Genomic DNA, 26,815 nt, shown 5'->3' with positions numbered 1-26,815 from the left:
CAAACTTTTGCTGGTCAAAGTGAGTCAAACCAAGGAGAGAAACTTGGTCAAACAAATTCCTGGATTTATGTGCCAAGCAACTGGGCCTTCCAAGATCGTACTTTTGCTGATCAAAGTGAGTCAAACCAAGGAGAGAAAATCGGTCAAACAAGGTCAAACTGTCCTGCTGCAGAAAGTCAAAGATGCCTCCAAAGCCCTCGCACGTGTGAAGAAGAATAGGCTGCCTGTGATTTGTACGAACCAATCAATGTAGGAGAGAGAAGGAATGATGTGCGTTGAATGTGCCAGATGAGGATGAAGGTCTCTTCTATTTTATATGCATTGGAGGGGAATCAATTTGTCCCCAAGCCAACCTTGATCAATTGTGCTCTTGTGGGCTTGACATCAAAAACATATTTTTCCTTGACTGATTTTAGTGCTTCCAGGGTCAATTTTGGTCCTCAAAAAGAGGAATATTGTCCAATCATCATCTTAAGTCAATGAGCTGTCCAAAGTAGAATTTGGCTCTAGTTGCACATTTTAACATTACTTGATATATGATAACAATAATATTGTTTAATTATATGGTTAAAAGCGTTTTCAGGTCAAATAAAGTAGATATGTTATTTTTTGTCATGTCCCTTCTCAAACACATTTGTAACATGGTGCTGCTACACAATTTTGGCTAAGGAAGAGAACCCATCATTTTCGACTTAGGGACTTAGGAGGCAATTCGACTTTATTTGGTTGCTAGTGGAATGTGGGGGCCACCCACATGGGAGTTCGAATTGGCCCATTCGAATAGATTGGAAGGAAATTCGAATAGGTGGATGGAGGGGCCCACATGAGGCTAGGGAGGCCCAAAGAGTTATAAGGAGGGAGCAACTCTCATTTTGGATTCATTCTTACACCTTGCAATCAAAATTACTTGACTGTTCACTCTGCTGTTTAGCTGAGTCAACCGGCTGTTTAGCCACGAATCTCTCAAGTAGGAGATTCAACCTCTACTTCGGGGGACCATCCGTGCTCGCCCTAGAGAGGCAGTTCCATAAGTATTCCAGGAGTTCTAGGAGTGTGTTATAGCACTACCATTCAGCCACAACAAAGAGTGTATTTTGGCTTGTTGGAGAATACGCAAGGGGAGTTTGGAGCTATGAGTGATCAAGCATTTGCCGGGAGTGTTAGAGGATTCGGAGAGCAGAAAAGGGCCAACCTTTCTTGCGAGTTTGGAGCCAGCAGAGCCAGCATCCCAGTAGTGCGATTTACTGGGCCTGTGTAGAGAGCCATCACTAGGCTCACGTGGGAGTTGGAGGAAGGAATTGTAGAGATGGAGTTGGATGAGAGAAGTAGGAGATCACTTGGAGGGCCATTTGAGGAGAATTGTTGGAGTTGGGAGAGCAAAGATTGACAGGATCAGTGACAGCAATAGAATTCGAAATTGCAGGAGGGCCAAACTGTGAAGGGTCAATTTTTGAAGGTTGGAATCTAGGGAAACCCTTTCTGGGATTTTTTGGGTTTTGGGCAAGGATCATACTCCTAAATTTATAGAATTTTCTGGGCAGATCTAAGGGGTCAAACAGGGGTCCCAACTCAGCCAGCAGCTAGAGGAGCTAAGGGGAATTTGGGCCAAAATTCCGAGGTCAACATTTGGCCAATTCCTTCGTGGGTTTTTCTGGGTTTAGGCCAAGGAGCAAGGAGCTGAAATCTCATAATTTTCTAAGCACGGGAAGCAGTGATTCCAGCCCTTCGAAGTCAGCAAACATAGTAGTTTTCTGGGGCAGTGCAGTTCAGTTTGGTGCAACAGTTGTAGCAGCCTTCAGTTCAACATTTTCTCACCTAGGTTTTGTCATGCTTGTCCATTGAGACAAGCCCAGGTGCACCATTCTATTTTACTATTGTATTTTCTCCTGAAGAAGTAATAAAATGGCTCAGCAGTTCTCTATTTCCAGTGTTTCCATGGGTGCTTAATGTATATTTCGTTTTTTTGATTGCTGGATTGTTTGCATGCTTTGTATATCAGTTACATTCCTGTTTAGGAACATTACAGTGGTAGCAGAGCCATAATCTTGGCTCAGCCTGGGAAATATTAGAATTAAACAACGTGGCGGTCACCTGGAATGAGGTGGTGAGGATACAACAAATGATGATTGATGTGGGGAAGAAATTGATTCATTCCTTAGTTGGGAATCCAGACATGATTACAACCGATGAGGAGTTATTGGGGGAAAACTGGAGGGCATACCAATCATTGGGTCATGGCATTCAGGCGTCCCTCTCTTTTTGGGAATTTTGTGAACTAAGGGGTATGCACAAACCTATGGAGATTTAGTGGGATTTTGCAGGATTGATGTGAAGTACTAAGAAAAAAGATGAAATAGTAGTTGAAGGGGCCATGGTTGGCAAAGAGATAGTTGAGCATACACCCATTGATGAGGTTTCATCCATTGATGAGGTATTCGGGGTTGTGACCGTGTTCTCAGGTGGTAACAATGCACCACAGGTTGGTGAGGTGCCGGAAGACAGCTCCACTGTTGTTGAGGAGCCAATAGGTACAGAGGCCTCTAGAACTATGACGGAGTTTCCAGAAGACGACCTACAACTGACTAGTGAGCATATCGTGCATATTGGGTTGTCTATGGAGGAGCAGTCGAAGGCTCATCTTGAGCCCGTGATGGAGGAGGATGTGTAGCCATCCCTTGGGCTAGCCATTGATGAGGGGCAGCATAGAGGTCACGTGTTGGGTTTTCAGCACAGTGCACTTCAGAGGCCCACTAGCGGGGTCTATAGTGTTATCAACCCACCCTTATGCGTTGGATTGAGGGAGGCCGAGTTGTCTAGACGTACCCGAGGGGGTGGACAAGTTAGCAGGACTGAGCTGAGCATGATACCACATCAGCTTGGAGGGCTTGTTCCTTCCATAGAGGATTACACATTCGATCTCTCCTTTGGGATTGGATGGTGAGAGGTACTGAGCTGGTACTCGATGGAGCAGGTTAGGTGGTTGGATACATCCATGGCCACATGTCAGCAGAGGCCATGGATTACTAGAGGGACTCGAGGGCCGGACTATTTTTGGGATCCAGGTGGGATTTTCCATCACATCATAGAGCTGGTAGGTGATGGTAGTAGCTACGGGATGGATTTGATGCTTGAGTGCACCCACATTTTTAGATCTCCATCAGAGCCCTAGTCAGCACTAGTGACAGGATGGTTTGACAGGCGAGTAGACAGATTTCATGAGTTGTCTTGGCATATTGACGGTGCGTGGAGTCACAGGGTGACTAGCTTACTCTGGTAGGAGTTGGTAGGAGGAGGTGGCATCGACAGGCTATCAGACAGGGCATTGTATGGAGAGAGTGCTCTCTTACTAGCATATGGGACGCAACGCCTATTGAGGATAGGCACAGTGGTTTCATTTCCGTTAGCATTTGGGGAGTCGGGCCGCTTAGGTCTTTCAGAGTAGATGGGGGGATGTAGCCCACATCATGGAGGGCATACTAGCAGAGAGGTCGATATTTTGGCCCATGCAGGATACTGTATGTTACAGGGTGGTACGACAGTGGGCAGTGGTACACAGGACTACACAGAGTTATGTCATAGCGTCTAGTGTTATGTAGAGGGATGCAGTCTGATGCATACAGACCCAACGTTAGGCCATAGCATCCAATGGTGTGTAGGGTTATGGAGTGAGGAGTAGGGGCCTGCAGAGGAGCATGGAGATGCACGGTGGTGTGTCATAGTATGTTGGATTGCACTGTGGAGTGGGAGTGCCTCACATCGCATTGAGTACATGCAGGGAGTGACAGGTATAGTGACACATGAGGGACCCAGGCCAGTACAGGATGGCATAGTTGTAGCCGAGGGTATCCAGCGGTGTACAGGGGTAGGCCATGGTGTACAGTGGCATGTCCAGGAGTACTGGGATGATCGGTGGCATGCAGGGGTGTATAGTGCTGCACAACGAGGTCATGGAGTGTTGCCTCCAGGGAGACCCTTGGACAGAAACACCGGGCATACCTTTGGGCGTAGTTCACCCAGGATCGACGGGGACACAGATGAGTGATACTTGATGGTATCTGCAGGGACTCACACGCCTGACCCTCTTCTACATCCCTCACAGGCGCAGTCGATTTTGCTGTTGACTTTCTACACTTTGGGCATGAGCCACAGGGGACGAGGAGCTCACCTGAGATATTTGGGTGAGACTCAGCGCACTAGGGGGGAGACTTTTCAGCAGTGGCGTTGGGTTGGTGTGTCAGTTGACAGCCACAGGTTGGGGGATGAGGTGATCATCTGCAGGGGTGGCATATCGTTCATCACTGAGCCTACGTCTAGGGATCTAGTCTCGAGGGAGACATGTGTCACTCTTTTCTCAGGGCATGTTGGGACCGAGCATGAGCAGAGGATAGCAGTTATGACTGAGGTAGTTTCCCAATATGTGTCTGGGCTCTAGACCTTATATTGGCACATTATCGAGAGGGCGAATGGTAGACCCGGGGAGATGGTTGGCAGGGACAGGAAGGATCCACATACCCTGAGTCGATTACGAGTATCAGATACCCATCTTTTGGTTGCATTTAGGGGGTAGCTCTTTGGCACACGTGGCTTCCAGCGATCATCAGTACTACACAGTGGCAGGCACAGGGCAGATTAGCATGCATCAGATTAGCCCACGATATATGGAGCCTATATAGTGATCACATGCAGGGACTAGAGACGAGGGCCAGAGGGAATCCATTAGTTGATAGGGCTATTCCGCAACAAGTCTGGCTATGGGATGCAGGGAATCAGTTGATCGATAGATCACTCGTGATGCAGAGTCGTGGCAGAGAGTGATATAGTTCACTCTTGGGATGACACATGGGGGTTCACAGAGGGTTTCATCATATGGGGAGGCAGACATTCTCTGTTGCTGCACAAGTTTGGAGTTAGATTTGGATGGGTAGGCCTGGGTGCCATGGAGATGCCCAGGCAGGATGTCTCGCCTCTTTTAGTATTCCACCATCAAGTTCCAGGAGAGGAGGATACTGACTAGGCATGATGGGGAGTATGACATAGTTAGAGTAGCGCAACATCAGCATGGTGGCACCACTCTAGGACTAGCAGGGAATTGGGGCATCACAACTCTTCACAGCTCAATAACCTTTAGGGATGCGCTGACTACTGCAGGGGGAGATCATACAGATCTTCCATTGGGCTTTAGCGAGTCACTAATGGAGCAGGGGACTTCTGGTACTTTCTCCGGGTAGGGTAGTGAGTGGAGCTTCATGTTGGACAGGATTGCCTAGGATCCTGGTATTGAAGGATTCTTCCATATTAGGACAGTGCAAAGGTCAAGCACGATGCAGTGGCACATCTGGTACCTTGGCACATTTTGCAGTGACAGTGGGGAGCAACAGTTAGAGAGGCTGCTTGCTCAGGCATTGCTTGAGGACAAGTGATTTTTGGTGCATTGGAAGAGCTTGCCGGATGAGGATGCCACCTGGGAGGGTGAACACATTTTGGAGCACCCAGTTGTGAGGTTGCTTGAGGACAAACAACATTTGGGAGGGGAGTCATGTCCCTTCTCAAACACATTTGTAACATGCTGCTGCTACACAATTTTGCACAATTTTGGCTAACGAAGAGAACCCATCATTTTCGACTTAAGGACTTAGGAGGCAATTCGACTTTATTTGGTTGCTAGTGGGATGTTGGGGCCACCCACATAGGAGTTCGAATTGGTCCATTCGAATAGATTGGAGGGAAAGTCAAATAGGTGGATGGAGGGGCCCACATGAGGCTAGGGAGGCCGAAAGAGTTATAAGGAGGGAGCAACTCTCATTTTGGATTCATTCTTACGCCTTGCAATCAAAATTTCTTCACTGTTCACTTCGTTGTTTAGCTGAGTCAATCGGCTTTTTAGCCACGAATCTCTCAAGCGGGAGATTCAACCTCTACTTCGGGTGACCATTCGTGCTCGCCCTAGAGAGGCAATTCCATAAGTATTTTAGGAGTTCTGGGAGTGTGTTACAACACTACCATTCAGCCACGACAGAGAGTGTGTATTTCTGGTTTGCTGGAGAATACGCAAGGGGAGTTTGGAGCTATCAGTGATCAAGCATTTGCCTGGAGAGTTAGACGATTGGGAGAGCAGCAACGGGACAACCTTTCTTGCGAGTTTGGAGCCAGTAGAGCCATCATCCCAACAGTCCGATTTACAGTTACCTGGGCCTGTGTAGAGAGCCATCACTAGGCTCACGTGGGAGTTGGAGGAAGGAATTGTAGAGATGGAGTTGGACGGGAGAAGTAGGAGATCACTTGGAGGGCTATTTGAGGAGGATTGTTGGAGATGGGAGAGCAGAGATTGACAAGATCAATCATGGCAACAAAATTCGAAATTGGAGGAGGGCCAAGCTGTGAAGGGTCAATTTTTGAAGGTTGGAACCAAAGGAAACCCTTTCTTTGTTTTTCTGGGTTTTGGGCAAGGATCACACTCCTAAATTTATAGAATTTTCTGGGCAGATCTAAGGGGTCAAACAGGGCTCCCAACTCAGCCAACAGCTAGAGGAGTTAAGGGGAATTTGGGCCAAAATTCTGAGGTCAACATTTGGCCAATTCCTTAGTGGGTTTTTCTGGGTTTAGGCCAAGGAGCAAGGAGCTGAAATCTCATAATTTTCTGAGCACGGGAAGCAGTGATTCCAGCCCTTCGAAGTCAGCAAACAGAGTAGTTTTCTGGGGCAACGCAGTTCAGTTTGGTGCAACAGTTGTAGCAGCCTTCAGTTCAACATTTTCTCACTTGGGTTTTGTCATGCTTTCCCATTGAGACAAGCCCAGGTGCACCATTCTATTTTACTATTGTATTTTCTCCTGAAGAAGTAATAAAATGGCTCAGCAATTCTTTATTTCTAGTGTTTCCATGGGTGCTTAATGTATATTTCATTTTTCTGATTGCTGGATTGTTTGCATGCTATGTATATCACTTACATTCCTGTTTAGGAACATTACATTTTTCATCTTATATATGTCTAGGACTTATGATCGGTTTAGACATTTTAGTAAATAAAATGGCTTTACATACATGTTTTAGATTGTTCAGAGTTTTTGGTAGTCAAAATGACCTGATAAAATTGGTTTTTGCAGTTTTTTCACGGGACCGTTTACTGGATTGCAAGTAAAATTAGTAACTTTGAGAAAACAGGTTCATCGAATGCTCTAATTCATCATCCCTCTAAACGAGCATCTTTGGGCACAGTTAATTTAATAAAAGATTTATTATAGAAAAAATTATTCGTGAATTTGGTTATTAGGGATTTAAAGAAATATTGTTAGGAGAAGATTAAACTCTTTTAACCACTGAAATCTAAAATTGCTGGCTTAGTTTCTATGTTTCAAGCCTGAAGCCATGATCCAGAGTCCAAACAATTTTTATTTTAGACTTTGACAACCTATTAATGCTCTGAAATTTAGCAGCAAGTTTATATATGAATCACATTTTAGATATATTTTTCTGGGCACTAACCTGATGTTCTTTTACAATATAATTGAGTGTTTTATTGATCAGATTGACTGTACAATATGGCAGAAGCAGTACCTAAGGTTGGAGAAAGAGTAGCTAGTTTACAAGTCCCATTCTGAAATTTTGCAGCTAGATGAGCTACTCCAATACAAAATCTGAGACTTGACTGTCACATAAGAGTCCCCATATGTCTTGCCATTTTCACATAAATTGCACCTCCATTCACATGAACCCACCTCACCCATTTGCTTGAGTTCGGTAACATACTTCCATGGAGGATAGTACTTTTGCAGCTTTCTTGCTTGAGGAGCTCTAGGGGCTTTAGAAATGACACTATAAAAAGCCATGAATGCTGCAAAAACGGTACAAAAATTCTGCTCACCAAATAAATTTACTGCCCACAATCATTCTCTTGCTGGAAATGCACCAAAGCTTGCTTCCAGTGCTCTAAAAACACAAACAAATTGCTTGCTGCTGCTGTAGGAAGCTCTTCTTGCTGAAGGAAGTGCGAGGATTGAGTGAATGAAGTGCTTTATTATAGAAAAAAAGGCTGTTTGGTTTTCTATAGATTCTAAATTTTTATTTTTTTCAAATTAATGTAAAAGTCAATTAATGAAGTTTGTAGAGCGATTAGATGCATTCATTAGTCATTAATTAAGTGTCTTTTAGCTATCTAAGGGTCCCATATTCTTCATGTGTGCTTGGATGCTCCCACAAGCCAAAAGAATCATGGAAATGCATGTTTTTTTTGCTGAAACAGCTTGGACACACCATTGGCCATACTGTGTAGTGTTTCCAAATCAGGCAGATGTCATATGGCAGATAATGGTACGACTGGTGGTGTTTCTAGGCCATTTCATACCCGTTTCCATGTTTCCAGACCTTTCTAGAAGCGGCCTAGGCAGGTATCTCTTGCAACATAGCTTTTAACCTTTATCGTCTATGTCTTAGTAATCCTATTCTAGGGACACCCCTGTTGTACTGGAGCAGAGCTGGTCTTAAGTGAGATGAGGGTTTGTTGATGTGACAATGACATACCACTTTGTTATGCTTAGCCTACCTCAAGTGCAAGATTTTTAACATTTTGGATTTCAGTAGATGATATGCATTTTGAATAGGATGTGCCTAAATGTTTCCTAAAACTATAGTCTTTGTCTTGGAGCTGTTATTGTAGACCGAGTAAATTTTCCCATTTTGTTTACTTTTTATGTTGCTTTTTTTATAATATCTCGATTCTATCTTTAACTATTGTTCTTGAATATTCTGAGTACCCTCTTTCTTGTCGTTGCTATCCATTTCTTCCAACTGAAATGTGTCCTCCTTGGTCCATTGTGTTCAATCTAGCTTTCTGTGACTAGAATTGTTTTCAAAAGTGTGTTTTATTCCTCTTACCTGTTGACACGCTTTACATCCTTATTTAGTACTATTTGTATATATGCAGCATTTCCTCTGAAGCAGAAGCTCTAAGTGCTTGTAATGCTCTTCATTATGCTGGCCCTCCGAAGGTATGCTGTTTGATAATGTTCAATCACAATTTTCAGTCTCTAAATATAAGTTACATCTATACACTTTTTTAATAGAAAGTAAGGTGATAACCAAATTTAACATCTACATGAAAAATCCCTACATAACTATATGATATTCAAAAGTTTTATTTTCATTTATCTGGCTGATGTTTTTATTCTTGTTTCCTAAATAGGACCATTATCATAGGGTTCAAATATTATGTGATTAGCGTTACAATGAAGCAGTATTACTGATCGGGTTATAATCTGGGCATATAGGTAGTGATAACGAGCATGGAACTAGGGGGCATGCTGTTTCTAGTGGGCAGTCATGAGAAAATTAAGGTAATCTTCAAAATTTTCAATAATACATGGAGTAATGCTTTTTCAATTGAAGCATAATGCCTAAAAGCTCAAAGAGAATTCAAAGTCTTTGAAATTAATGCTTAACTGACATTTCTTTTTATAGTTCATGGCTAAAAATTATTAAACATAGCATACTTGGTAGTGTTAATATAGGTTGTTAGACACCTAATCTGTTAGGGTTATGATGTGGAATATGAACCATCATTGGGAGTCCAAAAGACTTTGGAAGATGAATCCAATGGTCATAAAAATGTATTTATATGTGTATCATTTGAATAATATGCAATCCATGCTCATCCTTCAATCCACTGCGTGCAGTCCAATGATGGTATTAGAACCAATAGAAATGCCCCTTCCTGCTCAGACCTATTCACCTTGTCATTCTGGGCATTTCTCTGCCATCCTCATGGACTTGGTCTAGTCATTCATAATCTTCAAAATTTTCAATAACACATGGATTAATGCTTTTTCAATTGAAGCATAACGTCTAAAAGCTCGAAGAGAATCCAAAGTCTTTGAACTCAATGTTTAACTGACGTTTCTTTGATAGTTCATGGCCAAACATTACGAAACATAGCATACTTGTTAGTGTTAATATAGGCTGTTAGACACCTAATCTGTTAGGGTTATGATATGGAATATGAACCATCATTTGGAGTCCAAAAGACCTTGGAAGATGAATCCAATGGTCATAAAAATGTATTTATGTGTGTATCATTTGAATAATATGCAATCCATGCTTATCCTTCAATCCACTATGTGCAGTCCAACAGTGGTATTAGAACCAATAGAAACACCCCTTCCCACTCAGATCTATTCACCTTGTCGTTCTGGCATTTCTCTCATCCTCACGGACTTTGTCTAGTCATTCTCAGTCATTTCTTGAGTGCCTATCCTATCTTAGTCATTCCCTGAGTGCCTATCCTATCTCCACATGCCCATTTGACAGCTCTATCGCATGCATATTTACCCTTCTGTTGGTATCTTGGGCATCTTGCAGTATTTATCTAAATAACCTTTTTAAACTTGTATATGTGCTTTGTTATCCCATATTGGCAGTTATAGAAGGAAGAGCAATTCTTGCTGCAGCTGAAATATCATCTCCCTCATTGTGTTCTGTGTTCGAATTTGTGGGTCGTCTCTAAATCATGTCTGAGGTGCTCAGAAAACGCAGCTGTGAGCCTGAGGCTCTGTAGGACTCCATTTGTATTTGGGAGCCAAAATGTTTCCATGGCGAAGAAATGCAAGGGTTTCTTTATATGCTGCAATTACGCGTAACCCTAGAGGATGATGAAGAAGAAGACTTTGCTCTAGCTGTTGAGAAATCTAGGGCATCAAAAGATAGGTGATTTCTCTACTTATGATAATTGCTTATGATAGTATTTTTACTTCTTGATTATGATCTTCTCTGCTCGAGTTATTATTGTGTTCTTTTCACCAAGACAATTACCAATTCATGAACAATAAAGAGACAAGAGACACAGCATATAGGCTGTCAGCCAGGGCCAAAACCTCTCAAAGAACCTCTCACTCTTTGAGAGGAAAACCCAAACAAATCCTTCAATTGACGAATACCAATTGTAATAACCAATCCAACACAGAAACTAAAACCTGAAATACAAACGCAGAACTATAACTTGAAATACGGAACCCTGAACATTAAATCGGTACATACCTTAACTGCTGCTGATCCTGCTTCTGTCTGGTGAATCTGCTGCTGGTGATGCTGTGGTTAATTTGATTCAATTTTCGAGAGGCCAATACCTCCCAACCGGACCGAGCAAACCTGGCTGCTCAATCCAGAAAGCTTCTCCACAGAAGCTCTCTGTCCCTCCGTGCCCAGAACTCAGATCACTTAAAGCTCTTCCACTGATAAGTCCCTTCTCCTGATTTCCTGCTGACGAATCTATACTTCTCTGGTTTTTCCCCCCCCCCCCCCCCTTCAGGTTCAGGCCTCCACTATTTATTCCCCGGCATGGCGGTGGCCGCCCTCCCACTTGCAGCCACCGCCTTCCATGCATTGAAGGCTCTCAGATATTTCTTCACTGACTTCTGCGTTCTGCAATAAGTACTCAGCTGGTTCGGACGCGCTTTTATTAATGGACTGGGGTGGCTCATAGGTAGGTTATTGCATAGAATATCATGAATCAATTTATGGACCTTAGCATATACACCTTTCGTATAATCTGTAAAGTTTTAATTTACATACTTTATAACATTCCTTTATATAAAGTCTCATTTATACTTTATAACATTATATATAAAGTTTTATTTATACTTTATCACATTTATACTTTATACAAAGTTAGATATATATATACATACTTTATAAAATTCAATTACATGTTTTGTAATATTAATATATATATATATTACATGGTTAAGTTATATATTTTATAAGTTTAAACTTATATATGTTTTAAATTTAAATTATATATATATAAACTTATCATACTTATAGTTTTTTAAATTTCCACATAATTGGTTTTATTATAGAGTTTAAAACTTTATAAGATAGATTAATTTAGCAGGGTTGTTACATACACTCCCCCTTCTGAAAACTTCGTCCCGAAGTTAGAGCTTTTAGGTTCAAGGTTTTAATGACCTTTTCTATCCAGGTCCCCAAGCTATTCAAACTCATCCTATCCTTCCTAATCTCTTCTGCTCCCATCCTATCCATCCTCTACTAGAGTATGCCATGGCGTCAATTCACTGACCTAACCATTCATAACACGAAGGTAACAGCGTCGGCTATACCGACCTGATTCCCAGTAGGCATCCGGCAGTCATCATCACACGTCTAGGGGAGCGTGACTCGCACAGTCCTCCCATGACTCCAGGTTTCGGAGGATAAACGGTGGGTAACACCTCCACCCCTCCAGTAGAATCAGGGCTACTACCCTATCATAGAATCACTTTGAGCTTTAACTGATCTGAGGTTCTGTCATCACGTGGCCATCTCGAAAATTGGATCAATTCTCTGCAATCATAGTCTATCTGCCTGTTTATCTGCAATCTTACACTTACCCATGTATTTGTAAAATGTGCATCAGTATATTCGAAATAACCGATGTATTATTTACATATGATACTACAACATAACATAATTTTGTCATTTTCTATGCATGTATTCTGACTTTTCTTTAGGATGTATTCACTTCATATCTTCCATTTCAGTTGCTCATCTTTGACATGCATAAAATAAAACAGATTTATATTGTTTTCAATTTCTACCAGAAGTAAAATCATTTAACGGCCTTAACTTTACTTCAACATTTATAATTTTAGTAAAATAATCACATATATTGTTTTGGTATCCATGTACCAGCAGGAATTTAAACACATATTATTTTGGTATCCATGTACCAGCAGGAATTTAAACATATAATATGCCACAAAGTTTCATGTTTATCACTAATCATTCAAATGTTTTGGGTCTCTGATAGTAGTGAAGTAGATATATACTAAACATTGTGTAAAGTTCTTCAAAATGGACATAAACTAGGGTATCTCTGACATATGTCCTCTGTATTCTCCCAAGTCGCTGATCCAGGACTATACTTGTCCCACTGGACCTTAACTTGGTCCACCAGGCGGTTCCTCAGCTGTCGAACTCTACGTTCCAGTATACGTAACGGTTCGACCGTTACGGCTCCCTCGTCCGATACCTGCAATTCTTTCCACTGGATGTTATGAGATAGATCAGCTACATAATGTCTTAATACAGAAACATGAAATACATTATGAATTCTATGCAGGTGAGGTGGCAGGGCAAGACGATAGGCCACAGGTCCAACTCTTTCCACGACTTTAAACGGTCCTATAAATCGGGGTGACAACTTTGTCCCTTTCCCGAATCGAATAGTACTTTTGTTTGGTTTGATGCGGACGAAGACCTGGTCCCCTACCTCATACCTCCTATCAGATCGGTGAGCATCAGCATAACTCTTTTGTCTATCCTGTGCTTCCTTTAATCGCTGTCTAATCTGGTTGACCTGCGCTTCCATTTCATGGATTAATTCTGGTCCTATTATCACTCGATCTTCTAACCTGTCCCAACTTAACGGTGTTCTGCACGGTCTGCCATATAAAGCTTCAAATGGAGGCATCCCAATCGAACTGTGGTAACTGTTGTTGTATGCGAATTCAACCAAGGGTAAATACTTTTCCCAGTGGGATTGCTGATCCATTACATACATTCGCAACATGTCTTCAAGTACTTGATTTACTCTTTCAGTTTGCCCATCAGTCTCATGATGGTAAGCCGTGCTTAAATTTAGCTGAGTACCTAAGGCTGTCTGCATGCACGTCCAGAATCTGGAAGTGAATCGCGAATCTCTATTGGATATAATCTTCTTAGGTACTCCATGAAATCTGATAATTTCGTTTATGAATACTCGAGCCACGTCAGCGACATCATAAGTATCTCTTACCGGAATAAAATGGGCGCTTTTTGTTAATTTATCCACCACTACCAGAATGGCATTGTGTCTTTGAGAAGTAAGAGGTAGTCCAGTGATAAAATCCATAGAGATGGTCTCCCATTTAGACATAGGTATGTCGTGGGGTTGTAAGAGACCCGCTGGGTGACAATGATCTGCCTTTACTTGCTGACATTCCATACATTTTGCAACAAATTGAGCGATATCACGCTTCATGCCTGCCCAAAAGAAGAGTTTCTTGGTATCTGCATACATTTTCCCTACTCCAGGATGAGCACAATATACGGCTTTGTGAGCTTCCCTGAGGATGGTATCTCGAAGATCTTTATCATCAGGAATGTACATCCTTCCATGGAATCGCAAGATCCCATCGCTTTCTAATTCATAACCCTCGAACTTAGATTCTTTTGTCTTAATCCCCTCAAGACTTGCCCTCACTTTTAAATACCAACTGTCTTTTATAAGACGATCTAGTACTCGTTGTCTTAAGTCCACTTTAATGGGTATGAGGGAAAATATCCGGGGTCTCCTGCTTAAGGCATCGGCTACCACATTTTCTTTTCCCTTAATATACGATATTCCGAAGTCATATTCGCTTAGGAATTCACTCCATCGTCTTTGTCTGGCATTTAAATCTCTTTGGGTGAACAAATATTGTAGACTTTGATACAACCCTGCTAAATTAATCTATCTTATAAAGTTTTAAACTCTATAATAAAACCAATTATGTGGAAATTTAAAAAACTATAAGTATGATAAGTTTAGCAGGGTTGTTACACCAATACCATGACAAAGACTCTTGACACTAGAGCCCTTCCAAGACCAAGTCACTATCTACCTGTTCACCCTTAGATCAACGCTGCCCTTCTTCTCGCTCTTCTCAGCTTCCTACAGAATTTCGGCCTCTTCTTGTAGGTCTGCGGTCCTTTAGCTTCACAACAGAAACCCTAGATCTGTTTTGGCTTCTCAAATAGTCTCCTCCTTGAGAGAGACTCTTCTCTCTCTAACTCGGCTTCCTTCAGTGAAGTTTTCACCCAAACGAGATTACCGTTATATGACTGTAATCTTTCGACCTCCTCTTGACAACTTCGGATCTGCTTCCTTTGCACGTGTGAGGGTAAACTAGCCCACAACAGTCCCCAAAACGATGTCACTTCCTTCGCTACCTTGTCTCCTTCCTTCGCCGATGTTGAGGCTGCTTCTAGTATGATTTTTTCACTTGTTGTTAGAGACTTGTTTCACCGAATTGATGTCCTCCAAATGAGGCCGAGCACTGCTATACATAGGTGTTTGTCCATGACAGTTAGGCCGACATGATCCCAAGGGTAGGCCGACCTTCATCTTTCTCGAATCATCCTTCCATTGCAGGCTGACTTGACTAAGGACTAGTGACAAGGTCTTCGAGGGTGACTTGCAAAACAAATTTGACCTTTTACAAAGTGTAACATGCCTTCAATACATGACAATGGCTCTTTAGAATTTTATGACTAGATGACAAAATCCCTAAGAGCTCACAATGGGAGCCTCAACTAAAAATAAAATCTCTTGCTCATGAAACCCATGATGCAAGCATTACAATAATTTTATTTTCTTCTTTACATCTCTTACATAAAATCGCAATTACATGTCATTATGAAGACTGAACCTAGTTACACTTTTCAACACTCCCTCTTAACTAGGGAGGTATTCATAATGGTACTTGGTCATTCTCAATTTGAAGAATTTCTCATAAGAAGAATCGGATTGGTAACCCATTTGTATAGCATCATATCTACCAACATTGTCGCATAGCAAGGCCTTGACTAACAACTCTATCTCTCCACAAGATCTGAGCTCAATGCTGGCGAAACCAATGATTTATAGGCACTCTCATCATTGTCTTTCTTGGAACATACCCCACCCGGGTTCTCAGGGTCTGTTCCATTAGGAGTCAGGACTATTCTTAATACTTATATTGGATTCCTAGTCCTCAAAGAATATCGGTCCTCTATGACTACTCTTATTTTGGATGCCATATCTCATCCTCAAAAAGCATCAGATGCCTAATGATTACTCAATCCTCCTTTCTGTCTTCCCAAGTTAAGACCAGAATGATGTGTCTATCTCTCCCTCTCAATCTAGGGAGGATATATCTATTCCAATAAATGAATGTACTCATTCCTACAGGAGGAATGTACCTAAGTTCCCTCTTGGCTTAGCAATTTTCCAAGTTTTCTTCCATGTAAGAAACTTATTTCCAGACTCCCTCTTAATTACGGACCTACAACAGCTCCTTAGGTGGAGATGAACAAACAACCAACTGCTTGAAGAGCTCCTTCCTTCGATGTCATGAATTTCTTCTTCGATATGCAGTCTTCATCTTTTGGGACTTCTTCATAGGGTACAAACCATCTATCACTTTCATCCATGAGTCAGTCATGTCATTATTCCTTTCATCAGAAAGCGATCCATCAATCTATATCTAGCCTTGCGTCATGCCATGCTGCCTTTTTTATGCTATCTTCTTCAGAAGGATCTTACATCCTTCTACATGGTCCTTGGGAAGACATCCACAGTTCTTCCTTTGGCAGTCCTACATAAGCCCATCCAGATACTTGTTCAAGAATAAGAAATGAACACTTGAATCACAATTACCTTTGTGATGGTCTTTCATAATGACATCTTCCTGTAGGCATCAACATCCTTCATACATGTTGACACATCTCCTAAAGACATGTATTGTCAAGGGTCTTCATTTTTTCCAAACTACCATCAAAGTCTTCATATCTTTCTGGGAGATATCATAGTCAAATCTTCTTGGTCTTCAGATGTTGATTTCCTTTTCCATGGTTGCATAGTCCACGATCTCTCCCTTCCTTTATTCACATATTTCATTCCTAGGAACTTCCAATAAGAGTTCCTCTAATTACTGTCAACCACCTCATTTTCATATGAGGACATATTATGTTGATTTCATGTAGTGTGACATATGCCTTCCCGCATCCTTTCAAAGGAGGAGATTCCTTTCCTTTGATCATGCTTCTCAAGATGGAGTAGTGATCCATGTTATCTGCAACCATACAACGTGACTTTATAGTATTGAATACAAGCATACATACCTCATTTACCTTTAGGTCATCTAGGCTCCTTTCAGCAACGTCCTTGATTGAAGAGAGCTTCAACACCTTGATTTGCTTCATCTCCTATGTCATCATAACATCATCCATGAATTCCACAAGTTGGAGTTCCTCATGAAACACTTGCTTCCTCTCTAGATTAGTGAACCTTTCGATGACGATTCCGTTGAAAAGTGTAACTAGGTTCGGTCTTCATAAGGACATATAATTGTGATGATGTAATAAAAGGAAAACAAAATTATTTTTGTAAGCCTTGCTTCATGGGTTTCATGAGCAAGTGATTTTATTTTAGATGGCTCCCATTGAGAGCCTTAGGATTTGTCATTAAGAATTAGTGTTATGTATGAAGGGCTCTTCTTGAGCATATGTAAAAAGTATGAGTCTATGTCTATGTCTAAACAACCCTCCAGTGACAAGCACAGTTCTCTTCTTCATGTTGGCTTCAAGATTAACACAAAACTCATGTCGGCTCATAGTTAAAAGGACACACCTATTTGATAGATCATATCAGCTTATTATGGAGACAAACTACTATATATACCCAGGAAAGCTCTTCGCATTAGCACACGGAAAATCGTATCTGTCTCTGAGATTTTCGGTTAGAAATTACAGTGAAGAAGTTCGATCTTACTCTGAAATTCAGATGGGAAATCATAGTCAACAGTTCGTGGATCTCTCTGAAGTTTCATATGAATAGTGGCAGTCATCAAGTTCGGATCTCCACAGAAGAACAAGTTTGATCTCTTTGAAATTCGGGTCACAGTCACAATGACAAGAAAGGAGTCTAGTTCGGATGTCAAGATACATAAGGAACCCGGATTAGTGATGAAGGAATGAGGAAATGTTTAGGGCTTATCACAGAAACATGAGTTCGTATGTCTCAGGAAAAGTCTCGGTGATAAAGCAGAGATACACAGTTCGGATAGGGTACATATAAGCTACACCGCGGTGATATATTGGAGACCACAACTTGGTAGAAGCTACAATACAATGGCAATGATTTGTGCTATGCTTCGGTGCTAGTATAGTTCAATATTATACAATAAGAAAGTCTCTACACTAACACAAAGGAAGGGACACTATCAACAAAGAGATCTCAGTGTCATGTCAGTGACAGTCTCGGTGATGATGGTATCTCGTTGCTAAGGAGGTCGAAGAGGAAGAGAAGTTAGAACGAACAAAAGAACAAAAGATAGTCGAGTGAACTTGTCTCTTGGTCTTGGAGAGGCTAATAGGTCAAGGGTCTTGGTCTTGGAATTCGTCAATTGGAATCTCTATAAGAAGAATTTGTGCCGGTTTTCCTCTCAAAAATTGAGAGGTTTTGGCCCTGTCTTATAGCCTACATGATGTGTCTCTTGTGTATTTATGTTCATGCATTGGTTACTGTTTGATGAAGAAGGACAATGATAATCTAATGTGAAGAAGATCCTAATCTAAAGAAGTAAAAAGAATTCACAAGCAGTCACTAATGGAAGAGAAATCAAGTAACACTAATGCCCTAGATTTTTCAACATGGTATCAGAGCTAAGGTGCTGTAGTCATCTAATCAAAGAGACATTCAAGGATCAAGTTTCAAGGAAAGGCATCAAAGCAAGTTGAAAGTTATCAAAGCAAAAGATCAAGATCTACATTGAAGAACCAGACCTTAGATCTAAGAAGCAGTCTAGAACAACAAGAGCCTTTGTTTCTATAGTCAGCATCAAAAGGTCATAAAGACCCTCATCAAGTTGTCTACAAGGCAAGAAGGCATTGTCATAATTTTCAAAGTTATCAAGCAAGCAAGGATTCTCTCCTCGCCCTTGAAGAAGTTCATCCAAGGAAGCAACAAATCATCCTCATAAAAAGAAGCAACCTTCTCTATTGAAGAAAGGCTTTTTCATTTGGAAGAAGATCATCCAAGAGGGAGTTCTAATACATCTTCTTCAATCTTGATCAAAGTGATCAAGGTGAAGATTTCATCTTCACTTGTCAAGTAAGTACCAATCATTCTTTAATCAAATTGGTAAAATGACTTTGTGTTTGCAAGGAGATCTATAAATTGGATGGGTCATCGAAATTACTTGCATGAAGAAGGAGGATAGACATATTCCTCTGAGAAGTTGAAGTCATCAAACATATCAAAAGGTCTCCTCTGAATTCGTGGAAAGGGACACTTATGAAAAATTTCCTCATATAACAATATTGGAGACATCAAAGAGATGCATATGTGTTAAATTGGCAACTAGGGCCAAACTCCATGTGGGTCATCTTATCTATGGCAGCTGATATTTTTCTTGGATCCCTCTCATCGAGAGGTGTAGGATTGATCTAAAGATCATCTGATTCCGATAAGTATTCATGGAGTTATGAATTTATTTGTGTTATAAGACAATTCGTCAAGGTCGGCCAACAACCAAATGAACCCCACATGTGCTCAACGTTTTAGTATAAAAGGAGATGACTTGAGAGTCATTTCACACACACGTCACTCTTGATTTCTCTCCACTTGTTTTGGGTTTTAGTGTGAGAGAAATCTAGGAGGAAGTAGCCCTAAGACGTAGGAGGAAATGAGGCTTAACAATCTGCCCTAGCCACAGTCCTAGCACAGCTTTAGCTTCTATGCATAACCTAGAGGACATAGCCAAGAAGGAGGGATACTACAAGCCCTAGACGTAGCTATAGAGGAGGCCTTAAGAAGTTGTACCTAGCCGCAATCAAGGAGCGATACTACAAGCCCTAAATGCAGCTATAGAGGAGGCCTTAACAAGCTATACCTAGCCACAGTCAAGGAGGGTTACAACATGCCCTAGCCACAGTAATGAAGTCAGGCCAGTGAGGGGTTGTAGGGATGTTATTCAGGTGACCGAGTGCTGGAAGGAGGGCCGAAGTACCTTGGTGAGGGCTGCCATAATTTGGGACTGTTTTGGGCAAGAAAACGCAGGGATATCTCTTGTAACAACTGAGTAAAGGGACCTTCTGTTGTGACTAGGCCGCAGGCCTATAGGCGCTGTTTCGAGGGTCAATCATAGAGCTGTAGGTGCCTCCTCAAACAACAAGGTCACATCACTTGAAGAGGAAAAGAGGTCGTATAAGTTAAGGTGTTTTGGGCATGACTGTTGGGTTGTGGGGGCCCTAACCAGTGACCAAAACACTGCCCATAAATAGAAGTGTAGAAGTATGGTTACTTGTGTTGGGTCATTGGAGAGGTCTCTTCATTTATGAAGAGATTCTATATATTGTCACAAGAATTTCTTACCAGTAGCTTAGATTACAGTGGGACAGTAGTGCTAGTAGTACAATGGCTTAGTGCAATGATGGCACAATGGGACAGCAACAACCGCAAGGTGACCCATGAAGTTTGAATGCATACTAATGTGATAGTGCAGCAAGATGCATGGGCAGCATAATAGCAACAATGACATGTGGCAGCAAAAGCACATTGGGACAACAGTAGCAATGCTAAACAATGGGACAACAACATGGTGCTGCAAGGGACAACAACATGGTAAGTGGTACAGCAGGACATGGTGCTTGTTGGAGCTTGGTACTTGGAACAACAAGCTATGACATGGCACAACAATGCTAAACAGTGGGACAACAACAAATGCAATCATGGTGGAGCATGGTAGATGGGATAGCAAGGACATGGTGCTTGCATAGGACAACAAGCAATCATGGTGCAATAGTATGATGTGTACAACATGGTAATGAGGTCTAGCATAGTGATGATGGGTGCAACACGATGCAACACAGTGAGGTGCAGCATGATGACGAGGTGCAGCACTATGATGGGTGATGGAGTCACCTGGGAGAATTAGTTGAAGCAGCAAGTCTTCAACTGAGTTCAGCGACATCATGTATCATCTACTTAGAGATGATCTATGCTCTTATTTAAGATAAGTCAAAGTGTTGACTTCTGTTGTAAATGTACTATCTCTTCTCTCTCTCTGTTGAACTATTGAAGAACATATAAGAAGAATTGATCAAGGGTTTCCCCACATTGGGGTTTGTCCCTGGCTAGCGCCACATCTTGTGTCCTCTTGTCTTGGCTTGTTTTCTGCGATCTATGGTTATGTTCTATCTGCAATTTATTTTAATGTTGATGTGATTGCTAATCTGGGAAAGATATTGAGCTAATTGTGAAAATTGAAATAAATTGCTCTAAGCATAGAACATACCTAAAATTAACATGGTATCAGAGCTGAGGTGAAGACAAAGCCCAAGCAAGAGTGAAAGAGCAATCGCCGAAGACAGTTGGAAAAAGGACAAAAGGATTAGTGGATTCCTCATCCCTCTTCAAATTCACCAAGGGTGAAGTCGAAGCAGAGAATATTATCAGAATGGCGTAGCGGAAGCTTCTGATGGCCTACCTAAAGATCACTTCATTGGGAAGTCCGGATCTAAGGGTGGAAGGAAAGGCAGATGCCTTGTTTGTAATAAGTTCAGCCATTATGCTGAGGAGTGTTCGAATGGTAGGGACACATCACTTGATGATGATAACAATCATTCTAGGGACATCTTCAATGATCGAAGGAATGATAGGTAATACAGGTCATCAAGGAAACGACCGACTCTTCAAAGAAAGCAAGGAACCCCAGGTATGAAGAATCAAATCTTGTTTCTGATAAGATAAAGAAGCGTTATCTTGTATTGGCCCTCTCCTTCAGACTCTTTGGGAATCTGGCTTATTGATTGTAGTGCTTCAAGGCACTTCATCGGATAGAAGGGTGCTCTCTCTAATTTGGTGGAGATGGAAACAATTGTGGGATTATACTTGGAGTCGATGCCACCTATCCCGGAAAGGGTGTAGGGAATGTTACCCCTCAATTGAATGAGGGTAACTCGATTCATTTACAAGAATCTCTTATGTATCTGATTGCAAGAAGAACCTGGTGTTCGTTTCAGCAATGGAAGTCAAAGGTTACAAGGTGGCACTCATCGATGGAAAGGTAAGTGTTTGAAAATGGAATTTTCAAAGATGTTTTTGAGTTCAGGGTTGGCAGTTTGTATCAAGTTGCAGGATGGTCCATTGGGGACCATGTCAGTTGTCACATCTCATCTATAGCACCGAAGGTCTACTTATTATGGGGCCCTACCTGATGTGAGTTAGATGGTGACAGGGATGCCTGAATTCAAAAAGAGCATGAAGGTACATGTTTGAGATGTACCGAAGGAAAATCTTACAAGGGGACCATTCCCCTCATGTAGTAGGTCACCAGGATTGGAACAACCCAAGGGGTTTGAGATTCATAATCGGGAATCTCATGTATGCAGGTGGAAGAAAGCCCTCTATGGCTTGAAGCAAAACACCCCAGGCTTAATATGAGAGGATTGATAGCTGTCTAATGAAGCTGAGATTCATTGGGAGTGAAGCTGATCCAAACCATTGCTTGAAGGTTGTGGATGATAGACCTCTCATACTGGCACCTTCTGAGGACGACCTCTTTTTGACAAGTGCAGACCCTCTCGTTTGCAAAAGTAAGAGGGAGTTGGATTCCGAATTTGGAATGGTAAACTGCAAGCCCATGACTACCTCGAGTATCTTAACTTTCAGAAGTTATGTGGTAGTAATGCCGGACTAGATTTGGGAAATGCCTCTGAGTTTCATAAACTCATTCACGTTGATGTTCTTGGTGAACTTCTGTCCGGACATATGTTTTGCAGTTAGCATGATGAGCTCATATGTGGTTGAGCCTCATCAGGTTGGTGCCAAGAATCTTTTGAGATATCTTCGGGGCACAATCTCTCATGGATTGAGATACACTGCCGGAAATATGAAGCTGCATGATTATTCGAATGCTGATTGGGCAGGCAGTGTGAAGGATCGCAAGAGCACTTCTGGGTGCTGGTTCTCTTTGGGTTCTGCTCGATATCTTGGATGAGCAGGAAGCAGAAGACGGTTGCTTTGAGCACCGCTGAGACCGAATACATAGCTACGAGTATGATCTCGTGTGAAGCTACTTGGTTGTGGAAGCTCTTCAGTGAGTTGTTTATACACATGATGGATACCACTGTGATCTTCTGTGTCAACCAGGGGGGGATTCGATTGTTGAGGAATCCCGTATTCTATGATTGCTCTAGCATATAGACATCAGATACTACCTTATCTGGGATATGGTACATCGATGAGCGAGAAGGCTCCATCGCATTGAGACTGATGTACAGGTTGCAGACATTCTGTCAAAGCCCCGAGGAAAGGTCAAATTTGTGACTTTCCCGAACAACTTGGAGTCGTTGAGAGACCCTCTTATGAGGGTCCTGCATGATGCATGCATTGAGCTCTGGGAGCTCCGGGGGCTTGGGGTACTTCTTGGAGCAACAAGCGACCATAGGGCGACTCACCCTCCCCTAATGGTGCACTGTGTATAGGGTGAATGGTTCAACCTTCCCCTGTGATACCTCGTGGTGACTTATGGACAAGATGAGTGGTTCTCCTGTCGAGGCATCCTACCCATGCAGTCTGGGACTCATGGGAAGTACCTCTCATCTGGCCAATGAGTAGGGAAATGGGGTTAGGGACCATAGTAGTACTATCGATGGACGCATCGTTGTATCTACCGTACTCCCTATGCTAGGATGACCTCCATTGATTTGGGATCAGTGTGAGTGGTTTGAGACACTCTCTTTTGATATTGATCTGGGATCAATGAAATTGACTTCGAGTCAGTAAGAGTGATATGACTCACTCTCTTAGAACTGATCTGGGATCAATAAGAGTGGTATGACACACTCTCTTCATATGGAACTGACTTCGGGGCAGTCGAGAATGGTATGAGACATTCTTGATCAATTCTTCTTCTTCATGGTTCAGCAGAGCAGTGCAGAGTAGAGCAGAGCAGTGCAGGGCACTGATGGCAGAGATAGTACAGTCTGGCAGATGGATTAGCGGATGGAGTTCTCTCTAGTTGAGAGGGAGTGTTAAAATTGGCTACTAGGGCCAAACTCCATGTGGGTCATCTTATCTATGGTAGTTGATATTTTTCTTGGATCCCTCTCATTGAGAGGTGTAGGATTGATCTAAAGATCATCCGATTCCGATAAGTATTCATGAAGTTATGAATTTATTTGTGTTATAAGACAATTCGTCAAGGTCGGCCAGCAACCAAATAAACCACACATGTGCTCAATGTTTTAGTATAAAAGGAGATGACTTGAGAGTCATTTCACACACACTTCACTCTTGATTTCTCTCCACTTGTTTTGGGTTTTAGTGTGAGAGAAATCTAGGAGGAAGTAGCCCTAAGACGCAGGAGGAAAGGAGGCTTAACAATCTGCCCTAGCCACAGTCCTAGCACAGCCCTAGCTTCTACGCATAACCTAGAGGACGCAGTCAAGAAGGAGGGATACTACAAGCCCTAGACGCAGCTATAGAGGAGGCCTTAAGAAGCTGTACCTAGCCGCAGTCAAGGAGGGATACTACAAGCCCTAGACGCAGCTATAGAGGAGGCCTTAACAAGCTATACCTAGCCGCAGTCAAGGAGGGTTACAACATGCCCTAGCCGCAGTAATGAAGTCAGGCCAGTGAGGGGTTGTAGGGACGTTATTCAGGTGACCGAGTGTTGGAAGGAGGGCCGAAGTACCTTGCTGAGGGCTGCCATAATTTGGGACTGTTCTGGGCAAGAAAACACAGGGATATCTCTTGTAACAGCTGAGTAAAGGGACCTTCTGTTGTGACTAGGCCGCAGGCCTATAGGTGCTGTTTTGAGGGTCAAACATAGAGCTGTAGGTGCCTCCTCAAACAGCAAGGTCACATAACTTGAAGAGGAAAGGAGGCCGTATAAGTTAAGGTGTTTTGGGCATGACTGTTGGGTTGTGGGAGCCCTAACCAGTGACCAAAACACTGCCCATAAACAAAAGTGCAGAAGTATGGTTACTTGTGTTGGGTCATTGGAGAGGTCTCTTCATTTATGAGGAGATTCTATATACTGTCACAAGAAGTTCTTACCAGCAGCTTAGATTACAGTGGGACAGTAGTGCTAGTAGTACAATGGCATAGTGCAATGATGGCACAATGGGACAGCAACAACAGCAAGGTGACCCATGAAGTTTGAATGCATACTAATGTGATAGTGCAGCAAGATGCATGGGTAGCATAATAGCAGCAATGACATGTGGCAGCAAAAGCACATTGGGACAGTAGTAGCAATGCTAAACAATGGGACAACAGCATGGTGATGCAAGGGACAACAAAATGGTAAGTGCTACAGCAGGACATGGTGCTTGTTGGAGCTTAGTACTTGGAACAACAAGCTATGACATGGCACAACAATGCTAAACAGTGGGACAACAACAAATGAAATCATGGTGGAGCATGGTAAATGGGACAGCAAGGACATGGTGCTTTCATAGGACAACAAGCAATCATGGTGCAGCAGTATGATGTGTACGGCATGGTAATGAGGTCCAACATAGTGATGATGGGTGCAACACGATGCAACACAATGAGGTGCAGCATGATGACGAGGAAAAGCACTATGACGGGTGATGGAGTCACCTGGGAGAATCAGTTGAAGCAGCATGTCTTCAACTGAGATCAGCTACCTCATGTATCATCTACTTAGAGATGATCTATGATCTTATTTAAGATAAGTCAAAGTGTTGACTTCTGTTGTGAATGTACTATCTCTCTCTCTCTCTCTCTCTGTGCTGAAATATTGAAGAACATATAAGAAGAATTGATCAAGGGTTTCCCCACATTGGGGTTTGCCCCTGGCTAGCGCCACATCTTGTGTCCACTTGTCTTGGCTTGTCTTCTGCAATCTATGTTTATGTTCTATCTACAATTTACTATAATGCTGATGTGATTGCTAATATGGGAAAGATATTGAGCTAATTGTGAAAATTGAAACAAATTGCTCTAAGCATAGAACATACTTAAAATTAACAATATTATAAACTCATTCTCTGAAGGTATGATTAAGAAGATCACATGAATTAGATCTGATCTACACAAAAGTAAAGATATCAAAGGATGAAGGATATCTTCATAAGATCTCATCTACGAGATCTAGGAATTATCATTGATCTATAATGCATTAACTAATAATCAAGGTAACAAATATCCATGGGATAAGAAAGTTACCTCATTCAACAACTTATGATTTCTATGCAAGATAGAAGATGACAAATTGAAGGCAAAAGTGTTGAAGGTTAAGGACTCAAACATTTGTTGGAAGGAAAGGAAGTTTGGAAAATTCTGAAAGAAGAGCATAGCTGAGATTCAATGCTATGAATGCAAAGACTATGAATATTACAGGAAAGATTGTCCTTAGCTTAAGAAGGACAATAACAAGAATGATAGAGAAAAAGTCCATTTCATCGAAGAAGTGGAGGACACTGAAACAAGGAAGTAGAAGCATTAGAAGCAAGAGCTCGTGACACCACCATAGGGAAACATGAAGGACCGCTGGAACAAAATCTATGGTAGTCAACTTTGGAAGATATAGCTCTTGGTGACCTCATTGAAAGATCAAAGGAAGAAGTCATCTAGGACAAGTCTCATCATACATTAGTTTAAAAGGGAAACATCTGCTGAATAAGGATATGTGAGATGGAATTCTCATTGGAGGATTCACCGATCAAGAAAGAAAGAAAGTGTTTCATCAGGAACTCCAACATGTGAAGTTCATGGGATGATGGTATGATGACATGAGAGATGAAGCAGATCAAGGGGTTGAAGATATTTTCAATCAAGGAAGTTGCTGAAAGAAGCCTAGATGACCTAAAGGTAAAATGAGGTATGTATGCTTGTATTTAATATTATAAAGTCATGTCGTATGGTTGTAGGTAACAAGGATCACTACTTCTATTTTGAGAAGCATGATCAAAGGAAAGGAATCTCCTCCTATAAAAGAATGTCGGAAGGCATGAGTCGCACTGGATGAAATCAACATAATATGTCCTCATATGAAGTATGAGGTGGTTGACTAT

At 41.9% G+C, this 26,815-nt stretch overlaps 1 protein-coding gene across 4 annotated transcripts in view; it reads left to right on the top strand.

Annotated features, from left to right (window-relative positions):
* Positions 1-26,815, top strand: part of SOS4 (pfkB-like carbohydrate kinase family protein) — a 313,487-nt gene that overhangs the window by 86,368 nt on the left and 200,304 nt on the right. For all 4 annotated transcript variants that reach the window (XM_089416508.1, XM_089416505.1, XM_089416506.1 and 1 more), the window contains exons 8-9: positions 8,919-8,982; positions 9,262-9,327. In XM_089416508.1, coding sequence (XP_089272634.1) covers positions 8,919-8,982; positions 9,262-9,327 — 130 coding nt within the window. The remainder of the gene's footprint in view (positions 1-8,918; positions 8,983-9,261; positions 9,328-26,815) is intronic.

This window comes from Pinus tabuliformis, chromosome 3_2 (assembly GCF_031772625.1).
Source record: "Pinus tabuliformis cultivar Carrire ecotype Pingquan chromosome 3_2, CPIR1, whole genome shotgun sequence".
In the NCBI taxonomy this organism is placed as follows: Eukaryota; Viridiplantae; Streptophyta; class Pinopsida; order Pinales; family Pinaceae; genus Pinus; species Pinus tabuliformis.
The sequence above is the reverse complement of the archived record's forward strand: the minus strand, read 5'-3'. Positions and strand labels throughout refer to the sequence as shown.